General features: G+C 33.8%; 1 protein-coding gene across 1 annotated transcript in view; it reads left to right on the forward strand.

Moving 5' to 3' along the window:
• 5-HT1A (5-hydroxytryptamine (serotonin) receptor 1A) overlaps nucleotides 1–22,966 on the forward strand; it is a 175,190-nt gene that overhangs the window by 15,744 nt on the left and 136,480 nt on the right. The window contains exons 2-3 of the mRNA XM_017615498.1: nucleotides 15,026–15,159; nucleotides 18,545–18,654. Of these exons, the coding sequence (XP_017470987.1) occupies nucleotides 15,026–15,159; nucleotides 18,545–18,654 (244 nt within the window). The remainder of the gene's footprint in view (nucleotides 1–15,025; nucleotides 15,160–18,544; nucleotides 18,655–22,966) is intronic.

The raw sequence follows: 22,966 nt of genomic DNA on the forward strand, positions 1-22,966 counted from the left end.
GCTACTTATTTCTATTTAAGGGGTTTAAGTATAGTTGAAACGAACGACGGATGTTTTTTATTTCCTAAACGAGCATGTGAACTTTGGTTACATTAAGGGGAATTGATCCAGTCGATATTTGATTCTCGGATAGCGCGCTCTGTGCGTATTTCCTATCTTTCCCAACGTAATCAAATTGGTTTTTGAATCTTAGATCAGGGTCCTTTGAAACCTTGATGCCTTTGTGGATGGTGCTGCTGACTACCACTGTCCTTTATTGTCTGTACCTTCTATACTACTTGTACTTGTTACGTATATGGGGGCCGTCAAAGTTCTTGTAAGTAATCATCCGGGTTTTTTTCTATCTCTTCACTAGTCATTGTTTTAACGTGGCTGGCCTCAAGCTCAGCTGTTACTAATCCTTTATTAGGTTCCTTACTTTTGTCAAAGTGCGATTCCAGTTAAATTACCGGTACGATTACCATTATCATCATCATTACCATTAACATCACCATTATATTGCCGTTACCGTTACCATCACCACTTCTATTACCATCGCCAATGCCATTACCATAACAATTACCATTATCAGCACCATTACTATCATCATTACCATTATCAGTACCATGGCCATAGCATTACCATAACCCTTACCATTACCATTACCATTACCACTATCATTACCATTACCATTACCATTGCCATTACCATTACCTGTACCATTACCATCAGCATCCCCATTACCAATACCCTTACTAATATCACTACCAATTACAATTATCAATGCCTTTACAATTGGCATTACAATTACCCTTGCCACTATGGTTTCGACAAATGCATTACTATTAGCATCGAAATGTTGGGCTCCAGTTAATGTACAAATATCTCAAACACGAAAACCATAAAGCTGTTATATGCACGAACTTGACGAGCTGCAAGCTTTTTCCCCGAAAAATTCATGCATATGTACATACATATATTTGTAAGTAGTATGTATGTATGTTCACATGGTTGTATATAGTAGTATATGACGTGAAGTGGTAACGCTGAAAGGACGGATGTAGCAAATTCACGACCATGTATCATGATACATACATTGACAATTGAGCATGAAATTGAGCATGAGTGACAGACACATACGCAGTAGCAATCAAGACGAAGGGGAAGATGCGACAAAGAAAATGCATATTCATATTCCCTGCATATGAAAGCCACTTTCACAAATAACAAAAATGCATAGTACAATGCGATTGTAAACGCATATAAAGCGTATGCTATGGAAAACTCTTTTTTTTCTCTTGATTGCTCGCGTGTCACAAGCAGTCACATGCAATTTTGAACTGTCGTTGAGTGGCATCCAATTTCATATTCACATTCACCTTGCACATATTGCAAGTCAGCGCCCAGTTACATAAACAATAACTGAAGCGGCAAGCGTGCGAATAAACACAATAGCAAACAGCAATGCGCTCAACTTCTGCGAACTGTACAAAATTGCATTTCAAAATGCTTATTTCTGTCCGCTTAACTTCTGAGGGGTGCGGTGGTGGTAGATTGCTTTCAAATTTCTTTACACACACTTTCGTTTCCGACTCGACAGATGGTCGAGTGTTTGTAAAACCAACCCCCGCCTTCTTTATGGACAAAACTTCTTCTTGGGAAATTTGACAATAACTCGGCAGCGAATAATTCGGCCATAATTAAGTCTCCCAGGCAGCTGATGTCCACCCCAAAGGGTTCCACGGCAGATTCGAAGATATACAAGCCTAGATGTTTAAAAAATAGTCTTGAAAAAGCAGAATAAGTGAGGTGAGAAAAAATACTAACATAATTCCACCTCGTCATACTCCAAGTAGCTGCGGCAATAGGAATCTGACTCCTGCCACAACTGAGAGTTAGCCAAAAGGTTTTTTAATGCCGGAGTTTCCGCCCAACGCTCGGTGAGCCAACTAAGGCCGCATCGGTCCGGAAGCAGTCCACAGATTGCAACAGAAACTCTTAGAGCCTCTCAAGGGTGCCCTGTCTGGAAGGGTTTCTAGAATTGCACTGTTCTCAGTAACCGAAAACAGCAAAATTTGTAAGTAATAAGAATCGACCGAGAGAGAAGTTAGGCATCTCTCGACTAATTTCGATCATACCATAAGCAGTCCTACACTCTGACTGCCGCTCGCTGCCCGTCGATCGAGGAAAAATATTATTCTACATCCTGGTGAACAAGACGAGAAACTTTTTTCCAAGATTAAAGATGAACCCGAAGCTAGCAGACCAATTTTTGATTTAGGTTAAGTACCTCCACTTAAGTTAAAGTGTAGTCTTTAGAAACTTTCGTCTGACGTTGAGCGAAAAGTCGTCAGCGTAGGCGATGTTCTCAGATTACATTTTCCAGCTCTTCCAGGATGGTGCTGACCGCTATGATTCAAAAAAATGGTAAGAGAACACCCTCCTCATGGAACCCGTACTCAGTCTGCTAAGATTGCACATTCCTCCGTGTGATGACGTCACGATAGCAACGAGTAACGAAGAACATTTATATGATGACGTCACACAAAAAGCTACTTCAAAGTTATAGATAAGCAACAAGTGTTTTTATGTGATGCCAGGAGTTTCTATGCTAGACTAACCTCTCGTATCATTCTTTTACTGTATATGGTGTCGCTGCGATTCGGATTGAAAAAGTCAGGGATCTAATATTTAACCCGTCTTCTCCAGGAGCTTTATTGTTTCTCAGCAGCACTATTGGTCGAGAAGAGGGCCGTGAGGCTCGTGGCTGTATTTTGGTTCGGATTCATCTTCAATATTTCGACTACCTTATAGATAACCGCAACTCATACAAATGCGAATTTGACGAAATATTTTTTTTTATGGGAGCATCGAATTCGGAATAAAAATACATTCAATTTTAAACCAACACGTATTTTGAAATCGAATCAGAAATACCGTCAACACTACAATTTTTTTAACTACAAGAACTGGGTACCACACGTACATACTTCAGCAAAGCGGAAGTATACTAAAATATGAGCGCCGTTTATCGGAATCTTTGCAATCATAAATGCCAACGTAAACGTGCCACGATGCCATTATCTAGTCAGCAGCCAACACTTGCCACACACATTTCCTAACAAGTTGGAAATTTGCGCAGTTTACGCTATAATACATACATATTTATGTAGACACATATATACATCAATGTATGTATGTATATAACTACACCTGTGTCGGCACGATTATCTCCGCCTTTGCCACACTGCCAGCCAGACTATCTGACATCACGTTGCCGACAATAATGTGTAGGTGAAGCCGCCGAAAATCCATTGAAAAATAAAAACACACTAGTCCTTTGAAGATTACTTGCCACAAGTTGTGGCCGCAGTAGAGTTTATATCAAAAAAGAGGGAAGAAGGCTGTATGAGGTATTTTGATGCTTTTCATGTACTTATGTACTTATTATAATTCTTTTCTTTTGTAGTTGTAGTTACTTACACATGTTTTATATGAATATTTGTTAGGGGCACTTCAAAGGTAGGAATATATAAAGCTTTTAAAGCAATATAAAAGCTAAATTTTCTTTACTCAACATGCTGCATTTTCATGGAAATTCAAATTACCCAGCTTTCCAAATATATGTACAGATCTATAGTACATACATACATACATATATAAATACATACATACATAGATGAGCGTAAAGTTCATGTGCGTTTCAGTGTCAGTGCAATAGAGCACCTAAGGGCATCACAAGCGTATCTTTGATGAAAGTGAAAAATGCATCGTTAGTCGTTTCTCTATACGAAACTTGTAAAATACCAAAAAGTTTCAAATGGCACAAACATGTGTATGTACATTAGGGCGGCCCAAAGTATTTTTTTAGCCAACCAATCCTCAGATCTGAAGGATATCAAAAATAAGGAGACACGTTTTTTTTTATTTTGAAATCGATTAATATTTACCCGTGCAGCCGGAGCTTTGAAGTTTTCCATGTATTTTACATGGGGAGAAAACATTTTTTCGTAAAATTCTTGTAAAATCGTTAAAAATAAATACTCTTTGATCGAATAAGACATCTTCCCTTCGAAGGCCTTCAAAACATAACTTAACTTAAAAATCTTACTAAGTGTGTTTTAATATAAAAATTAGTTATTTTATGTTTTTATAACTACATCACGCAAAAACAACTCAATGGATGTTTCAAGTATTTTTTTTTGGATTCTACATTTATTGTAGGTTTGTGGTAAAAACTTTTGAAAAAGGGGGTTGCCAGATATTTGAAAATTTAAAATTATTTAAAGGCCAATAAAATATTTGAGTTTCTTCGTCAAAACTAAACGAATTCGAAGATATTTAAAATATTTTTCAACTGGGTTGCCACCTGTCTGAAAAAATTTAACAATGATTATTAAAAATTTGGGCTTATTTAATACAACAGTATGGGTATAACACGAAAGGTGTACCCATAAGCTTTGGACTAGCATGTTTTTAAATAGGGTTGCCAACCATCTGTTTACTAAGATGAGGTAATTATGTTAGTTGAGTGAAATTATGCAATATCGCAATCATTTTAATTTTTTTAGATATGTTGCGACTGTATCCAGAAATATGTAGGAGTTAAAAGTTTATTTTAACACCTTTTGTTTGAACCTCATATTTTACTTAACCACGTGTAGCATGATTGAAAACTTTTTTTATTATAGATAAGTGGCAACCCTATCAAAAACTATACTGGAATTAAAGTATATATTTTAAAAAATTTTGCTGGGAGTGCACAAGCCTTCCATTTGATACCCATATTGTGGTATAAAGTAAGCTTAAATTTTTAATAACCGTTGTTGTATTTTTTAGAAAGGTAGCAAGCTTGTACAAAACTGTTTTTAAATCTCTTCAAACGCTTTTAGTTTTGATAAAGAAACTGAATTATTTTATTGAGCCTTTAAATAATTTAAAATTTTCAAATATCTGGCAACCCTATTTTTAAAATTTTTTTACCCATACTCGCAGAAATAATCGAGCAGAATGCATGTATTTTTGGGCCACGCTAATGTACATACATACATACATATGTACCTTCGCTTACGAATGCATATAAATAAGATTTGTGTTACTCATACGACACGTGTGACCCCGAAAATGCTGCTGTTGACAGTTGAGCAGATAAATTTAAGTTTTTATTACAGTGGCGAAAATATAAATAAGAAAGATATATTTTAGCATTATGTGGCTATTTTCCTTTCGTTTATTTAATGTTTATTATTTTTTATGAAAGTGTAGTTCGTTATCCAACATAAAGCATGTAAGTCAAAATTTCGAAGTTTCTAACAAAAAAAAAAAAAAAAAAAAAAATATGACAATTTTACAAAAGTTTGAGCTATGTTATTAGATTTCTTGGAAACATTCTTAGTATGCAGTTTTGTAGTCCATTCAGTTTTCATAAAGTGCAAGTTTGAAGTATCAATAATTTACCGTTGATTTTTGGCATTTTGTTTTGTGGCAGGTTTCTTCATACCAAAAAAATTATCCAACATACATTGTTTTGGAAGAAAATGTATGAACGAAAAATTGTCAAAAATCAAGGTTAAGTCCTAGCTATTTGAAACTTGCACTTTAGTGAAATTTAATGGTTTACGAAACTCCTTCCTCAAAAGAATTATAAAAAACCTGATCAAAAAGTTAAACATTTTTATTGACATTTGTTAAAATTCGAAATTCGAAATTCGAAATTAGTTTATTAACAGTGCACACATCGTCGCATGGCGGGCAATACCTTGTATCCGCCAAATGAAATACCACATATGAGCTGGCACAGAAAAACAATTATTTAGGGTAGTCTCACTGCTTGGTAACTTCACAAATTTAATGGTAAACATTTATAATAGAAGCTCATATTTAGTAAGAAAACCATTCAACACTTTGAAGAAAGTTAATTACAATAATTCTAATGAGTGTATAGAATTAATAAAAACAACCACTCTATCAAGTTGAAATAGCGGCGAATCAGCTGCACTTGATATTAGAGGGTTTAATGAGGAAATGGACTAGCAACAAGAGTTTACGAAGTGTGCATAGCTCAGTTGTTACCCTTGATGGCTTTGCACATCCATGATGCGGGTTCGATTCCAACTGAAGTCTAGAGACTTTTAAATGTCATACTGTGTGAAAGGTAACGTTTTCCGGTGATAAACGGCGACTAGTCCTTATCAGGGTGGCTTTAAACCGTGTTAATCTGCATATAATTCCGAAGACGACTTTGTTTATTTAGGAACAAGCATTAGCTGCTGGATTAATATTGTGAAATCCAACGGAGAATCACTCCTGTCAATAAGCGTTACGTTGGACTGGGTAGGCAATTGAGAAGTAAAATCCTCTCTCGTCGTACAAAAAACACACTCTATAAATATTCGGGAGAAATATTTACGGGCGATTATGCATTGGCGACGAAGAATATTGCAGACGACAGAACAATGAGTTGTAAGAGCTTTTCAACGGTCGTAAGAATGACTACAGCCGCTCCAGCATTTAAATTATTCAAGGTATATCTCGCTAGGGGTAGCAAAGGAAGAGAGAGGTCTTCTCTGCGATGTAAAGGCCAGGTGGAGTGGAACTTGGCTTCACTTCGACCATTTTTGTTTTACAGTGCAGATAGGTCAAGTTGTGGGGCTCAGATCATCCATATACGAGCAAATCTCATGAGTTGTTACATTTTTCGACAAAAACGTGCTTTTGGTCGAAAATTCTGGTCAGTTTTGCATAAACAATTAATTTCGAGTGTTCCAATAAAATTTTGAAATTAGAACTTTTGTTTAGCAAATCATTGTCATCTTAAAATCAATGTTGTTTTTTCTATTTGGCGGTACACTATTTTCACTACTTTAGGCTTGTTGGATTTGGAAAGAAAACATTTTCACCGTTTATTGTTAAATTTTTGAAGAGACTTAAACTTTTAAAAGGGAAGAATCTTTAATCGGCATAACAGAAAGATATTCTGCATGCTGCAGTTTTGCTAAATTTGGTGGCGCGCTCTTGAAACTCTACAGGTATGTTGTATATGAAGCCAGCTTTCATTGCCTCTAACATGGACATTCTATTGGCCAAATCCACAGTCCTTCACATCGAAGATTTGCTTGCCGATGAAATATTTTAGTCTACAAGGAAAATTAAAGGAAACGTATTTTTTTCTTTTTTTTTTTAATAACTATTTTTAATAAAATTATGCATATCAATTTTAAATGATAAAAAAAAATAAAAACGATTAAAAAATTTTGCTTTGTCTGCCATTTTTTCTAATTAAAATATATAACTTTATAGTCCTGATTCTTATAGGTGGCCTAGCTTACATTGAAAATTCGTTTGAAATCTGCATAAACATTTAAAATTATGTAACTAAATGGCGGTCAATGCTGTAAAAAGAAAAAAGTTGAATTTATCGAAAAAGCCACGTTTTCTTCTTCAAAATTTTACAACAAATTTTTACCAATTTGGGGAAGAATTGGCATAAGTTTGAAGCGGGCTAAACCATGTTGGAAGTCAGAAGAATCTATTTTTTATCATTCTCATTTTTATAATTCAAAATTGATATGCTTTTATCTTTATTAAAAATCGTTTTTCAAAAAAAAAAATTATAAATACGTATCCTTTCATTTATTGTAGAAAATCATGTTTCATTGGCAAGCAAATCTACTATGTGAAGCTGTCAGCCTGCCTCCTTTGAGATGGATTTGGCCTATTTGAAAACTTCTTAAAGTTATTAAAAAATAATAATTTTGATTTTTTCAAGTGGTAATAAAAAAAAAATAGTAATTTCGGTTCTTTTTCGACTAAATAAATGTTCGAATTCTTGATTTATCATTTTTTGTACTTTTTTGTGGAACTTCATTGATTGAAATAAATATAGGAAGAATGATTTAGCTGTTTTTCTGGCGTGAGAAGGGAGTAACACTGAAAAAAAAACTCTTGAGATTTGCTCATATGTATCTCGATTATTATGTGTTTATCACTTGAAAGCGAGCTTTGTTCGAAATTCTTTTCAAATGCATATGAATTCAGAAATTAGCCTTCCACAGAAAGTGCGATCCAGTGCAATCTCCAAAACAGCAGTAATGGCAATTGCAATGCATCTTCAAAGTATTATCGAAATCTATATTATTTTCTTAGCATCTCTTAAGTTTTAAAATTAATTTTATGCTAAATAAATTCATCAAACATCTTAGACCAGCGAAATTCAAAAATATTCTCTCTGTTTTACCAGATAAAAAATAAAAAAATAAATTTACACTTCACTATGGCCATTACCGCAATCGTGCAATTACATAAAATCACCTACATGGGCGCTGTTACATATCTGAACAGCAGCATGGCACTTCACACATCTGTGCGCAATTTTTTTTACCTGCCCCCAGAGCTTTTACCGGCTGCTCAGCAAGCGGTTGGGTGGCATTGCACCTCCGCACAAGCAGCCACAAACTTGTAGCATCGCCGCAACTGCAGCTCTGCAACAAATTTGCGTTATCTACACATTTTCTTCAAGTGGTCATACTAGATTTTTTTTATGCGGCCATACAGCGCTTATTGCCCGCAGTTATCTTTATTTCTATGGCAATTTTTCTTTGCTTTATTCTTCCTTCCCTCAGCTGTATAGCACTTGCGTATGTACATATACTATATATGTATACAGTCAGTCAATTAAGTTTAGGTACAGCGAATTTTTTACAATACGGGCAACTATTTTTTAAATATTTTATTTTTCGCAATTTTTTTTTATAAAAATAGAGTTAATTCTACAACAAAAACCCCAAAAATCAAAGTTCCAAACCTTGTGCAAAATTCAAGAAAAGTCTGCGAAATTTCATTTAAATATTGCACTTTTTATTTACGCTCTCTAGAAAAAAGTTGAGTATGCAGTTTTTTAGTCCATTCAATTTTAGTATAATAACGGGCAAGTATGAGGAAGCTAGGGCTAGAGCGTAAATAAAAAGTGCAATATTTAAATGAAATTTCGCAGAATTTTCCTGAGTTTTGCACAAGGTTTGGAACTCTGATTTTTAAGTTTTTTGTTATAGAATTAACCATATTTTTATAAAAATGTATTTGAAAATAAAATATTTAAGAAATAGTTGCCCCTATTTGTAAAAAATTCGCTGTACCTAAACTTTATTGACTGACTGTATGTAAATGTATGCACTTACGTAAGCGTATGCATTATATTCCCTTGTATTCTTCTGCCTTCCTCCTTCTTTCTTACAGAATTTTTAAGATAACGCCGCAGAAGCATTATTAAACTACCCAATTGGGGAAGGGAGCGGTTGACTTTTGGGAGCAGCCCTGCATCCCAGCATCCCATTGCTTCACAATTTTATTTTTTTTCTTTCCTAAGCATTTATTTCTGTATGCAATGTAAGCGATGCTATATGCAACACACACACACACATATGTATAGGTACTGCCGCACTTTTTCATATTCTTATCTTTTTTTTTTATGCGTACTAACTACTGACACTTCTTTGGCACATCTCGCACTTCGTTTTCTCTACTCGGCTACGCTGAAATTTTATGACCAAAGTCATCACTATTTAAGGTTATTTAATACTCTCGCCACAGTATCTGCCATGGCACATGGCTCAGCACTCAGTATTCGACACCCAGTACTTAGCCCTTGCAGTGTAAAGTTTTTTTCGTACCAGCCCGCTTGCTGGCAGCAGCTCTCCACACTCGCACTTGAAGAGTCATTACATGGCACATTTTTATTGCCACGCTGTGTTAGAGTGCAACTTTAATGTTGAAGAAGCGTTCATTTCTTTTTTTTTTATTCTTTTGTATTGCGTATTTTGTTGCATGCAACGCGCGTAAAGTTTTTAATCATCAGCGTCATTATGATTACTTACTTACTTATTCGCCAAGAATTTTTTCAAGGTTCCGTCTCACTTATTACTGCTGTTATTCTTATTTTTGATATTATTATTATTCTTGTTGTTGCTGTGGTTGTGCAGCTTTAATGTCCTCCGTTGCGCTAGCTACACTTTAATATGTAGATAAAAATTTTTAAAAGTTTGCCAAGTCAATTTGTGAAATGCGCACAGCAGCTAAGGACTCCGAAAAAAAAAGAAAACCTACTTAAGAGTTCACAGGCTAAGTTCGCTTTTAAGTTCCGCTCATTAAAGGGTTAAAGCTACGTTAATTGCAATAAAGTTTATAAAAAAAAAATGGAGGCAAACTTAATTTCTGAGATGATGGTGTTATAAAGTTCAGCAAAGTTTTTAAATAGAGATATGTTTTACTTGAAGTAAGTATGCGAGAGAAATCATAAAAAGGGTTGAATCTTTTTTCAGGAAGCGTGACTTTTAGTTAAATTTACTGAAACTTAAGTTCAAGAATAAGCAGCGATATTAAAGTGCAAAAATATTTTATGGAATTTCGACTTTATTTCCTCTTAGCAAACATTTACGTACAAAGAAACCAATTACGCCCGTTCATGGGAATGGAATAAGGGCCTAAAAAGTTGGTGCGAATGGGCGTAACTTTGCCCGGAAAAAAGTAAATTATAAATATTTTTGGCCTTTGGCCAAAGCGACGTACTGTTTGTGGTGCCAAATCAAGACATCACGTCCTTAGTGAAATTTTCCATTAAAAATTTACGTCACTTCTGTCGGCTATAAAGCTAAGGGGTTCAAATGCTTTACATTTGTGCCCATTGCAAATGTTGGATTTCACTAAATAGCTTAGCATTAAGTGTGCCTAAACGTAGGCACTATTAAATGCTTATGGCATGTTATACGCAGCCTCTATTGATCTGTTGCGCAAGCCCGCGGTCTCTGGCTCTTCGAGCTGGTGCACAATTGCGCTCGGGTATAAAAAATACTCTCGCGTATTATATATACATAATTTTTAAGTAGGTGGCAACCCCACTCAAACAAAAATAAAAACTTATTTCACATGCAGAGACCATATCCTTTCATTAGGTACCCTTTAAATTTTTAAAAAGTGGCAACCCTGCTCATAAAGTAATACATTATTGAACATCTAAAAGCCGATCCCTTTTATTTTATATCTCATTTCTTGTAATCCGGCGAACAGTGTGTATCTAATAATTTTTTAAACAGGTGGCAACCCGTTAGGAATTTAAAGTACCAAAGATAATATTCCTATCGATACAGATTATATTTAAAAAATCTCGTAAAAATCCGTTCTGCAGTTTTTGAGATTAGCGTGGTCAAAATATCTCGACTTTCTTTTTTACTGTGTATAGAAGATAGTAATTTTTAAATAGGTGGTAACCCTATTCAAAAAATGAAAGCGTTTGTACATGCGAAGGCCAGGCCCTTTCATTTGGTATCTCATTTTGTAATCCAACTAACGGCGAAAATCTTTATACTTTTGAATAGGTGGCAACCCTACTCAGAAAAATTATACATTGTTGTGCATGTAGAGGTTAAGTCTTATCTTTTGACAGTGAAGGTACAGAACTGATGCCTACGCTTATTATAATTGAATATAGTAATTTTAATAACAAGTGGCAACCCCATGAAAAAAAACCTTAGTGCTTTTCTAGAGGCAAATCCCTTTTATTTGACACCTCATCTTTTGTAATCCAACGAACGATGCGGATTTTATAGTTTTTTAAACAGGTGGCAACCCTATTTAAATTCTAAGTAAAAAAGGTCACTCTCCTATCGATACAGAGTATATTTCATAAAATCTCGTCACAATCCGTTCAGTAATTTTCGAGATTACCGCGTACAAAAATCTCGGACTTTCCTTTATGTTTACTATGTATAGAAGATATAGATTCTAAAACATACCAAATTTTGTTGCAAAATACTAGCTGGGGTACTTACAATACACTGCCTGACACGCTCACATACATATAAGGGTAACTCCAAAATCTGAACCACCAATGCAGATGGAAAGACCACAACCTTCACCCTGTTTCAGTATGATTGGCTCCACGTTATCCGGTTGTATTTCCGGTGAAATACCTAATTACTTTATCCACAAACTTTTAATGTTAATTACGTCATCAAAGCTCTCCAAATTTCTCCACCAAATTCTTCCTAAACATTTACAATTAGGAAGTTCTTTGGTTGATTGCAGTTTGCATTCCCTAACCAGCTTAGATTTGGTAACCAGTGACGCTATTGTCAATAGCGACGCCTGGCTGTCAGAGTATATTGTTGCTTTACTCTTGTGCCCAACTCTATTGCCAAGGATTTTACAGGCTTCTAGTATCCCTAGAACTTCTGCTTGGAAGATGCTTGTAGAATTTCCAAACCGTAGAAAGAGAGCCACACCGAGTCCCTCGAAGTAGACTCCCGTTCCTACACAGCAGTCTATCTTGGAACCGTCATTGTGTAGAGAGATCGCCTCTCTGGATGGGAATAACACTTGCACGTTATACCTGAAGGCCAAATTGCCTACTATTTATATATTTTGTCGGCCTAATTAAGTAATTGCATTTGGTTTATGATCAACCCATGTCCGAAGTGTCTAGTCTCCCAAAGGCCTGACTCTCTGAGTGTGGCCGCCGTTTTCACAGCTACTTGTTTCAGGTGAAGATCAATTGGAATTCAATTGAGGATTTCATTTAGCGCTTTTGCAGCTTTCTTTGCAGTAAACTAATAGCTTTTGTCTTTTTTTATAGTAAATAATTCAGTTTATTAAGAGTAATCTTTAAAATAATCTTGGCTAAAAGTTGCGAAGGACTATTTACAACGAGTCTCCTATAAAAATCTTCTGTGAAAGTCCCAGCATACGTTTCATTACGATTCATCCATTAAGTTTCAAGAAAAGTCAACTAAGTCTGATTAAATACTACGAACCGTTTATATTTTGAAAGTAAATATTAATGTAATTGTAACTACCATTAAATTTTTTTATATGTACAGACATACGTTCTTGTATTTGCGTAAAAATTGTAATACTCGTACTTAAATCATCGTAAATTATCCATTTTATCTGCATTAGTGATTTGACTACTGTGCCGGCAAATGGATTTTCCCGATTGCTATTCTCGTCAATTACCAGTGTTTTCGTCAGCGGTGACGCTGTCCGCATCATCAATACTGGATTCAGTGTTGTCAAAGTCATGTCAGCGCTTGGCAGATTAAGGCATTGACACATTGGCAGTTGTATGAGTATGTCATCGTAGTCATTTGTATTAATTTCACTAGACAAATACAATTACGGTACACAATGGCAAATACCCGAGGGACTGGGATCGAAGTGCTTATAAATACGCATGGAAGTGCAGTGATTTATGTATTAGTTTTTGTTAAACAAAAACTTTGGGTATTAATTTTAGTAGTTTAAAAACTGGGCATGTATTTTGCTAACCTGAGGACTAATTGTGTGTTTAAACCTGGACATACTTAAATACTAGCAAAAAGTTTTTCGACATTTAAAAATTGGACATAAATTTACTAATTACTGACTTTACACTTTTGTTTATTTTAAAACTGGGCGTCAAGTTTAGTTATTTCAATAATTGAAACAAGTTTTTGGTCATTTATAAACAGGACACAACTGGTTAAAGAGTTTTTTTTTTTACATAAACACTGGACAAAACTTTTGGATATTTAATTAGTGGCGACAAGTTTTTATCACTCAATTTTTGCAATTTGAAATTTGGGCAAACAAAATATTTATTTAATTTTTTATTTCGTCAGTTTAAAAATTGGTTAAAAATTTTTTTTTTTACAAAAATAATGGGCATAAATTTGGGATATTGAAATCGTGGCGGCAGGCTTGGGTGACTCAAAAATTTAAGATAAATTTTTGCAATTCGAAAATTTGTAAAAAATTTTTTTTTTATTAAAAACTACCCTTTATTTGTTGTTTATAAAAGCTCGCCATATTGTTAAGTTATTTAAGTGCTGGGAATATATGTTTGGGATCATTTAAAAACTAGACATGTATTTTCAACTCAAATACTGAGTGAATTTTATTTTTTTTTTTTAACTCGACATTCATTTTAGTTGCTTAAATACTGGAGACAAGTTTTTGTTCATTTACGAATGACCTAACCACAAATCACAAATTTTCGCAACTAAAAAACTGGGCATATATTTTTTTTATTTAGAGAAATTTTATAGTTTTCTTTTTTATTTAGAGTAAGTACTTGGTCACTTAAAGACTGAAAATAAATTTTTGTGCATTCAAAAATGGACATAAAATTTACATGTTTTCAAAAAAAAAATGTTGGCCCTTGCGGTTCTGTTGAACGTTTGCCCGAGCTTTACCTCCGATTCCTGGTGTGCTTCTTAATGAGAAAGTTTTTTAGGTTCACCTAAAAAATGGTAATTTTCGAGACCAAAATTTTCAGCAATCGAACCTCGGTCCTATCGAGTGCTAGCAAAAAATCGCTAATCTCTCGGGTTTGGCTTCATTTCAAATTTTGGCATACATTTTTTAAATGTAGGTACCAACTGTTTATTTCCAATTTTTAAATTTCAAAAAATCCATGTCCATTTTTAATGGCCAAAAGTTTGTGTGCAATTTTTACATAATTAAAGGTCATGTCAAGTTTATAAATTACCTAAAAATCTGAATGCGTTTTTTTAGATTACCAAAAAATTATGTGGGATTTTACTTTGATGAGCTCAAATATTCTGTAAAACTGCGTTTACAATAAAGTAAAACATATATCGGTTTGTAAATATAACTACAGTAATTAAAAAATACACTCTTTTAGTCAATAAGTTTAATACTAATGCATACCCAAGTATTTATACATTTGTGTGTTCATTCTTTACCATTATTCTCTTTTCATGTCTACACATTTGTCTCCAAAAATCTACAACAATGCTACTACGAATTTACACTTGAATGCTTCATTTATCCATCCACACATCGATTACACCATTTGTGCGTACATTTGTGTCTACATGCACATGTGCAACTTCAACATCTTCGTGAATGCATCGTGAATTTTTTAACAAATTTTTCCACAAAATACCAACGACAACCGTCTTCGAACAACTGGCGCCGCTGCTGTTCTTTCATTATTATCTATCCACTTACTACTCCTTTACGCTGCTCTACTTTTGCCACTGCTCATCAATAGGAAACGTTTTTGTAATTGCTGCCATCATATTGGAACGTAACTTGCAGAATGTTGCCAATTATTTGGTTGCATCGCTGGCTGTTGCTGATCTATTCGTTGCCTGTCTGGTGATGCCACTGGGCGCCGTCTACGAGGTAAGCGAAGTGAATGCAAAAATGAAGACGAATACACAAAAAAAAGAAATTCGCACAATGTTATTTATTCGGAGCAAAATAAATGAAATGAAATGAGTTGCATGCATAAATTTTCGTTGCGTTAAGAAAGTTTTTGCTTACATTATTGGCGAGACGCTTTAAGATACATTCAAGTATTTAGAAGGCGGTGCTAAGCATTTTCTCCAAATAACTTAAACCTACTTTTACTTGTAAAGCTGAAATTTTCTAACTGTTGCTGCTCATTGCTACACTTGACCTCAAATATGTACATACAAACTTATTCTTATATTTCATAAGCATTTAGAGCTCGCCAACTTGGGCACTTGAAAGTGCACTTGGTATTACAGAATTCTACTTAACTAAAATGCCCACTTGGCATGGTAAAACATTTGTCTACCTTGTATTTACTATATACATACATATATATGTGCACTGTATTCAGCAAGAATTTGTGAAGTATTAAATTTTCTTTTGAATTTTATAAACTATACCTTTCCGAATGCCAATTCCTCAAGTTCTGTTAAAATATTTGAGATATTCCTTAGAAATCAGCCAACAACACACAATCTTATAAGGTTGTACATTCTTTTTTTTCGTGCATTCCATGCTACTTTAAATAAGCCGAAAACTCAGAGGCGTACCCACATTTCTAACATACAACTCATCTTTGTAGTCAACCTGTAACTTATTTGAATTCTTGAAAAAGAAAAAGTATTCTGTAAATATACACTAGGCGACAAATGAAAGTGTACACCTTGTTCGAATATATATTCGCAATTTTTTAATGAAAATTTTTTTGCATTAATTATTTATATAAAATATAGTTCATTCAAAAATATAAACCATGCAAATCAAATATATATATATATATATATATATATATAAATTTCACACAAATTCAAAAAATGACTTCTAGAAAACTTTCGAGTAAGCAGTAAAATTTATTGCAAGTTTCAGCCGGCTACCAAATCGCATTGATTTTTGAGAATTTCTTTTTTAGAGACTACTTTCGAGTTTTTTTATATAGCAAGTGCAATTTACAAACCTTGGCGTAGAATTTTTAAAATTTTGTTGCTAACGGTCTCACGCAGTTTAGTTCATAAGATATTTATGCTTTTATGGAAAAATGTGCAAAAGTCCGTCACCACAAAAAAACAATAAAAAAAAAATCAGGGGATTTTTCAGCCGTTTGAAATTTTCACTGCATTATACTAAAATTAAATGGGCTACAAAACTACTTACTCTAAAGTTTTCTAAAAGCTCTGAATAAAAAGCTGAAAAATTTGATGACGATTTTTTGAATTTTTGTGAAATTTATATAACTATAAAATTAATTCAGGAAAATGGTCATAAAAAATTTTTCTGGAAATGCGCAATAAAATGTTGAAAGATTTCTGAACACTTTTGACTTTTTTTTTTAATTTTATATAAAGTGTGAAACTTTGATTTATATGCTTTATGTTATAGAATCAACTATATTTTCATAAATAACTAATGCAACAAATTTTTATTGTTTATATTATGAAAATAATGGTGAATATTATATTTGAACAAGGAGTAAACTTTCTTTTGTCGCCTAGTGTATATCTTTGTATGTATGCACGCACCTATCTTGGCAAACAATTTTAAAGGCTACTCCCCTTACTCCATCTCTTTCCTACCTGGAGTTGCAGAGTTGAATATAACACGAACGGTCATGGTCATAGTGTAATACATACATAAATAATTGAAATTTGGTTATGTTTCGCGAACAAAGAATAGGCCTATAAAAGTGAATACCCCACGAGCAATATTTCGACGTCTCAGTTGAGATGAATTTGCGGCAAAGTTGTCATTAACGATAAAGATAAGTTTCAATACCAACTGAGTATCAGCATGAAAATAGATTTTGGACCGAGTTTCTCCTTCAATTTGTGTTGTGCGATGTTGCCGCCTCCGAACGACGACAGATTTTTGTGCATATTTTCGCCTCCTACAGAATTCGGCTTATACAGAGCGGGTTTCATGTTTAACACAAGACTCTAGAACAGACACAGGAACCGGGTCCGTCTTACAGATTTTCAGATAACTACAAATTGGTTGAGCTTTACATTGCAATTCTAGTAAAAAGTCTTTCGTAAGACAAAAGAAAGGCAAAACAGTTCCAAAGACTTTTGTTATTCTAGCAGAAAATTCTTAGAAAAAAAGTCTCTCATTCAGCACCAGAATTTTTTTTTCTTTTTTTATTTAAGTTTTTTCTTTTTTAATTATCTTTTTCTTTTAATTTTTAGATTTTTTTTATATTTTTATTTATTTTTGTTTTATATTTTTATTTATTTTTGTTTTAATTTAATTTAATTTACTTTTCTTTTATTGATTTTTTTTTATTATTTCAAAAAGAAAACAATATATATTTTTTTAAGTTTAATTTAATTTTTAAAAACTCATTGCTCAAAGCCCAATAGCATAAACGCTAAGACTTCCTCGCTAGCAGATCTTTCAATTAGTCTTTCGGATGACAGTAAATTTCCAGAATTGACAATTTTCTTTCGAAAGACTTTTGTCTTTCGAGAGACCACAGTCAGTTGAAAGATAGTTGCCAGAGTTGCCCTGTTAGGCTTATTAAGGTCTCGCGGCAGGCAGTTTGCATCAAACTTCTCATAAAAAAACTCCAACCTCCCTAAACCAAAGTATTGAGAAATTACTGCAAGTATAATACTCGTTTATGCCTCCTAAATCTCCCAAGCAGCATTTTGAGTCATCATTTTAGTCTTATGAGCTCATTGTTGACCAGCCAGGCTAACCTGATCTGAAGTAAAAGCATTTATTAGCTTACTAAAATAATTTATTCAAATAATTTGAAGCTTATGGCGAGATTTTGTCAAAACCCCTACGATTGCTTACAACAACATAAAATTTCTGAAACCAGCAGCTCTACCCAAAACTGTCAAAGTCACCAGAGAAATACTAATTTATTATTGTTAACTAACTAACTCTCCAATAACTTTCTTCTTTTTCAGTCAAAAGTCCTTTTGTTCTGCCATCATTTAGCAACTTTCACTATGTTATACTTTACTAGTTTACACACACACTTCGCACATTTTCACACATTTGCTCTTACTGTTATATGTATGCAATTTGTATTCCACACATGGTCACCACTTTTAAATATTACTCACACCACTAATATTCTTTTCTTTTTGGTATTCTCCCCTTACATCCACCCTATTATGACACCAATTGTTAAAACTTCACAAAAATGTTGAATGCTACAAAAAACTTTTGTGGAAATACGCGCTCGTGCGACGAACTCACGCATACATGTTAACAAAATAACAAAAACATAAAACTTTGCGAACGTGCCATACACTTCCAATCACAAAAGATAAGCCAAGGCTGGATACTTGGACCGGAGCTCTGCGACATTTGGACATCGTGCGATGTGCTGTGCTGTACAGCTTCTATATTGCATTTAGTTGCCATAGCGGTCGATAGGTGAGTACAAAGAGAAACTAAAATTTCATACACATATACAAAGATATGTGCTCATTCACTACAGCACCATTTTTCTTCCTTTGGTGGCACTGTGTTCTATTTTGGAAAAAGGGACAAAATCAAAAAAATCTCGATAACGAGAAGAGATAGCAAAAGAAGTGTAACGGTATTATAAAGCTTTTTATATGCAGTATTCATGGTGGATAAAATAATTGTCTTGACCTTTAAAATGACCTTTAAAAATAGAAGAGTTTAAGTTTCTTTCTGTACCTGAAACCAGTATGCGATGAACTTTAAAAAAAAATTAAATACACGCTTCCACTATACTTGCGTCAACGAATCCATTTACATGGTCGCAAGAACCGAAAAACGTAGTTAATTTTTTTCTATAATTCATTACCAGCTGTTTTTGAAAGCAAAAAAACCAAAAAAAAAAACTACTTTTGAAGGTGATTTTAGAAGTCGGATTGAACAAAAAAATTACCTTGATCTTAAGAAACAAAAGTTTTTATATTTACATTTTTTTACATAAACCATGCTATGTATCTTAAAAAATTTAAAACTTGACGCAAGAACACAAATTTTCTATTTTTGAAGGTTGTTTTCAGAGTCTAAGTATTTGTTTCATCCAACGAGACTATTTTTCCCGAATTCTCCATTTCGAAATCATTAATACACCGTAACCGCAGATGTTTGATTTTGTACCAGTTTTTTCCAAAATAGAACACTGTGGGTCGGGGAGGAGTATACAAAAGCAATGTTTTAGTAAATATTAGAAAATAACATAACTTTTTGCATGTTTTGCAATACAAAAACATTTAGTTAAATACCCGACGCGCTTTAAGGTATCTCAAAGTAATTTTGCGTTAGCCAATGCGATAGTGTTGAAAAGCGTTGAAAAGCTTAATATTTTTGTAAGGTATATAGTTCATAATAGATAGAACAAAAGCCATATAAACCAAAGTTTCAAAATTTGTACAAAATTAAAAAAAAATAATAATTTTCAAAAAAAAATTTTTATTTAAAAGAAAATTTCTTTTAATCAAAATTTTGAATAAAAGTCCTAATAACCATTTATAGCTCATTTAATTTTTATATAAAAGTGTCGAAGGAGCTCAAAATTCTATTTGATCTTTGACATTTTTTTTTTGTACGATGCGCTCCGCATTTTCTTCATATAAAAAGCATGGTTGATATGAAAAGCTGCGAAATACCGTAAAAAAAAATTCACAAACCAACGAGAACGAGGCCATTCAAAGTTTGAAATTTTTATGAATTATTATAAATTTTGCACAAAGTTTAAAACTTTGATTTATATAGGTAGGTTTTGTTGTAGAATGAACTGCTTATATTTAAAAAAAAAAAAGACATTTTTATTGATGCACAAAATTCTATCTCATTTAAAAAACATAATGGTGGAAAAATGCATTACCGCCATTGTATGAGTTCACTCGGGTTGTAATATCTGTTTATTGAAAGTCTTAAAATATAATAGATTTTATAATTCCAATGGAAAACAGTACCGTTTTTTTTTTTTGTATGGGGAGTGATACATTTTAATATACATACATCTTCATTATTTTTAACATCCTAAAGCATTTGGTTTTTTACCCAAAATTCCACGCTTTTTCGAAATTATTGGCAGCGCAAATATTTTCCCGTCATTAAGCCCTCGTCTTCCTGTTTTGTTTTTAATTTTTCATTCTTGACATTTAATCACTTGATGAACCTAAATCATGATTAATGATTTGCCTTTAAGGCATTGATAGACTAGGATGGTTTCATTCGGCATTACAATTGTAGGTATAAAATATATGTACATGCATAGCAACAGAAACTAATACACCGACAAAACTTTAAAAATGCCAAATCTGTAATGCAAAAAGAAAACAAGCAGATAAAACAATTCAATCGAAATTGAAGCAAAAATACAAGCAAAAACAAACAGTAAAATCCGCTAAAGAACAACACCGTTTAAAGGCCAAACACGGTTGAGTGCCACGAAATGCTATCTTTTTAGATGAAGCAACAAAGCGTTTTTATGTAAGTTATACACATTCGCATACATATGTAGGTATGTAGTTATGTAGTTAGAAATGGCGCAATATTTACAGCATTTCTACTAGAGCCCCAGTTGTCCTCTTATCGCATATATGTACGTACCTATGTGTCTATCACATACATATGTGCATGCATATGTATGTATGTGCAACCAAACATATAGGTATCAGTTATTTTGCTTTCGATATCAAGTTAATCAATCAAACAAGGTTTATATATGTACATGCATAAAAGTTCAAAACGAATTTGGCTTCCAAATAAAAATTAACAACAAAGTAAAAAAGTAGCGAATTTCTTTGCTGCATAGGAGGGCTACCCAGGCAACCATTAGCCGCGTGAGGCTGCTCATGGCTATTATAATGAACGTAGGATTTTTGTATGATCTTTGCACCTACTGCATTCTTAAATATAACTTGTGTTGATTTTTTTTTTTGTTTTGTATAATTCGAACTTATTTCGACGTAGCCGGGGGTTTGTGAGCTTCGAGCAACCCCTTTCACAAATACTTTCGAAACAAAAAGCAGAAAACACGCACAAACTTTTACACTCATAGTATTAGTAGGATTTATTTGAAATTTGTCAATTAAATTGAGTTTGAATTTTGGACTAAAATATATTTTCGAAATAAATCTTTCTTAAACCTCTCTCATTTGATACCCATACAAAGCTACTTTTTTTAACTTGTTAATTAAATTGATTTTGAATTTCCAAACAGGAAGACAAGACAAGTCTTTCTTTAACCTCTGTTCTTCCATACCCATATTAAAATATTTCGTTAAATTTGTTAATTAAATGGGTTTTAAATTTTCGGACGGATGACAACGCTTTTAAAAAATATTCGCGAAATAAATATTTTTGAATCACTTTTTTTTTTTATACACACACTAGCAGACCCGGCGAACTTCGTCCCGCCCAAAATTATTATATATTTTATTAAAACTTTTTGGTCCAACATTTTCATCAACAATTCACGTTTACGATTTTCATTGGCACATTCGTCTGCTAAGATTATGGCTTGGTGGTCATTTGCCGCTTTAAATAACCTAAGGAAAGTGTTATATCCGTGAAGAAGTTCTTGAAATTCTCCATTTGTGCGGCATTTCAGAGCACGGTTATTAGCAAAGCGAAATAAATTTTTTCCTCTTCAACAATGCCCTCGTTCTATGGTGAATGTCCTAGAAGCTTTACAGTATAGTTGGTGGCAATTTCAGAATGGGTGCGGATCATTGTTCTACAGAAATGCAATGTACATCTACTTATTTCAGACGAAATACCTTAAAAGTTTGAACGCATAATAATATTGGAAAATCACATCCATTGGGCCAATCGCAACGCAGGAGCGTTCGATATACTCAATGGTGCAACAGGTCGATTTAATCTGACCTTCACGGCCCCTTTTCTCACTTGGCTATTTTTAGTAATAGCTCGACTTCAGCACCACTTGGCAGCACGTTTTTGCAATAGTATTGCATACATATTTAAAACATTAGCCAAATCGGATCATAAATAAGATTTTTAGTAATAACTCAACTACAGCGCCAACTGTCGGATTAAATTGTGAAACTAAACCATCCAGAGACCCACTCAAACACACACAAAAAGTTTCGTTAAAATCCGTACAACCATTTAGGAGGATTTCACTCACAAACACACCCACAGAAGAAATATACATTCAAAGATAGCTAAAGGTCGGTACGTTTGTAGGCGTCACACGCCCTTTTCAAATAGCCCAAATTTTCTCCATGAGTATGGGCTGGATTTCAACTACATACATATCTCCATGCGAAGTTCCAGTACTGTACCATGAATACTTTCAGAGCTATATAGTATAAAAATTCGATTTATATGGGAGGTGCCATGCCCCCCTTTCCAACAGCTGCCCTATTTCTTCATGAGTAAGCGATTGATTTCGTATATCTCCATACCAAGTTCCAGAACTCTACCATGAACACTTCCAGAGATACGTAGTATAAAAAATTTGGTTTGTATGGGAGATGCCACACTCCTTTTTACAATAGCTTAAATTTTTCTCCAAGGGTATGCGATTGATTTCGTATATCTCCATACCAAGTTCCAGAACTCTACCATGCACACTTTCAGAGGTATGTAGCATGAGAAAGTCGGTTTGTATGGGAGGTGCCACGCCCCCTTTACATATAGATTTTTTTTTAGCCTAAAACCATACTTGGGACACGTGCGGCAGGTGACAGTTTCAAAAAATTCGGTTCAGCCGCTCTCGAGCCTTGCGAAA

This window comes from Rhagoletis zephyria, unplaced genomic scaffold (assembly GCF_001687245.7).
Source record: "Rhagoletis zephyria isolate East Lansing unplaced genomic scaffold, Rhagoletis_zephyria_1.1 Rzeph_scaffold_00022, whole genome shotgun sequence".
Classification (NCBI taxonomy): Eukaryota; Metazoa; Arthropoda; class Insecta; order Diptera; family Tephritidae; genus Rhagoletis; species Rhagoletis zephyria.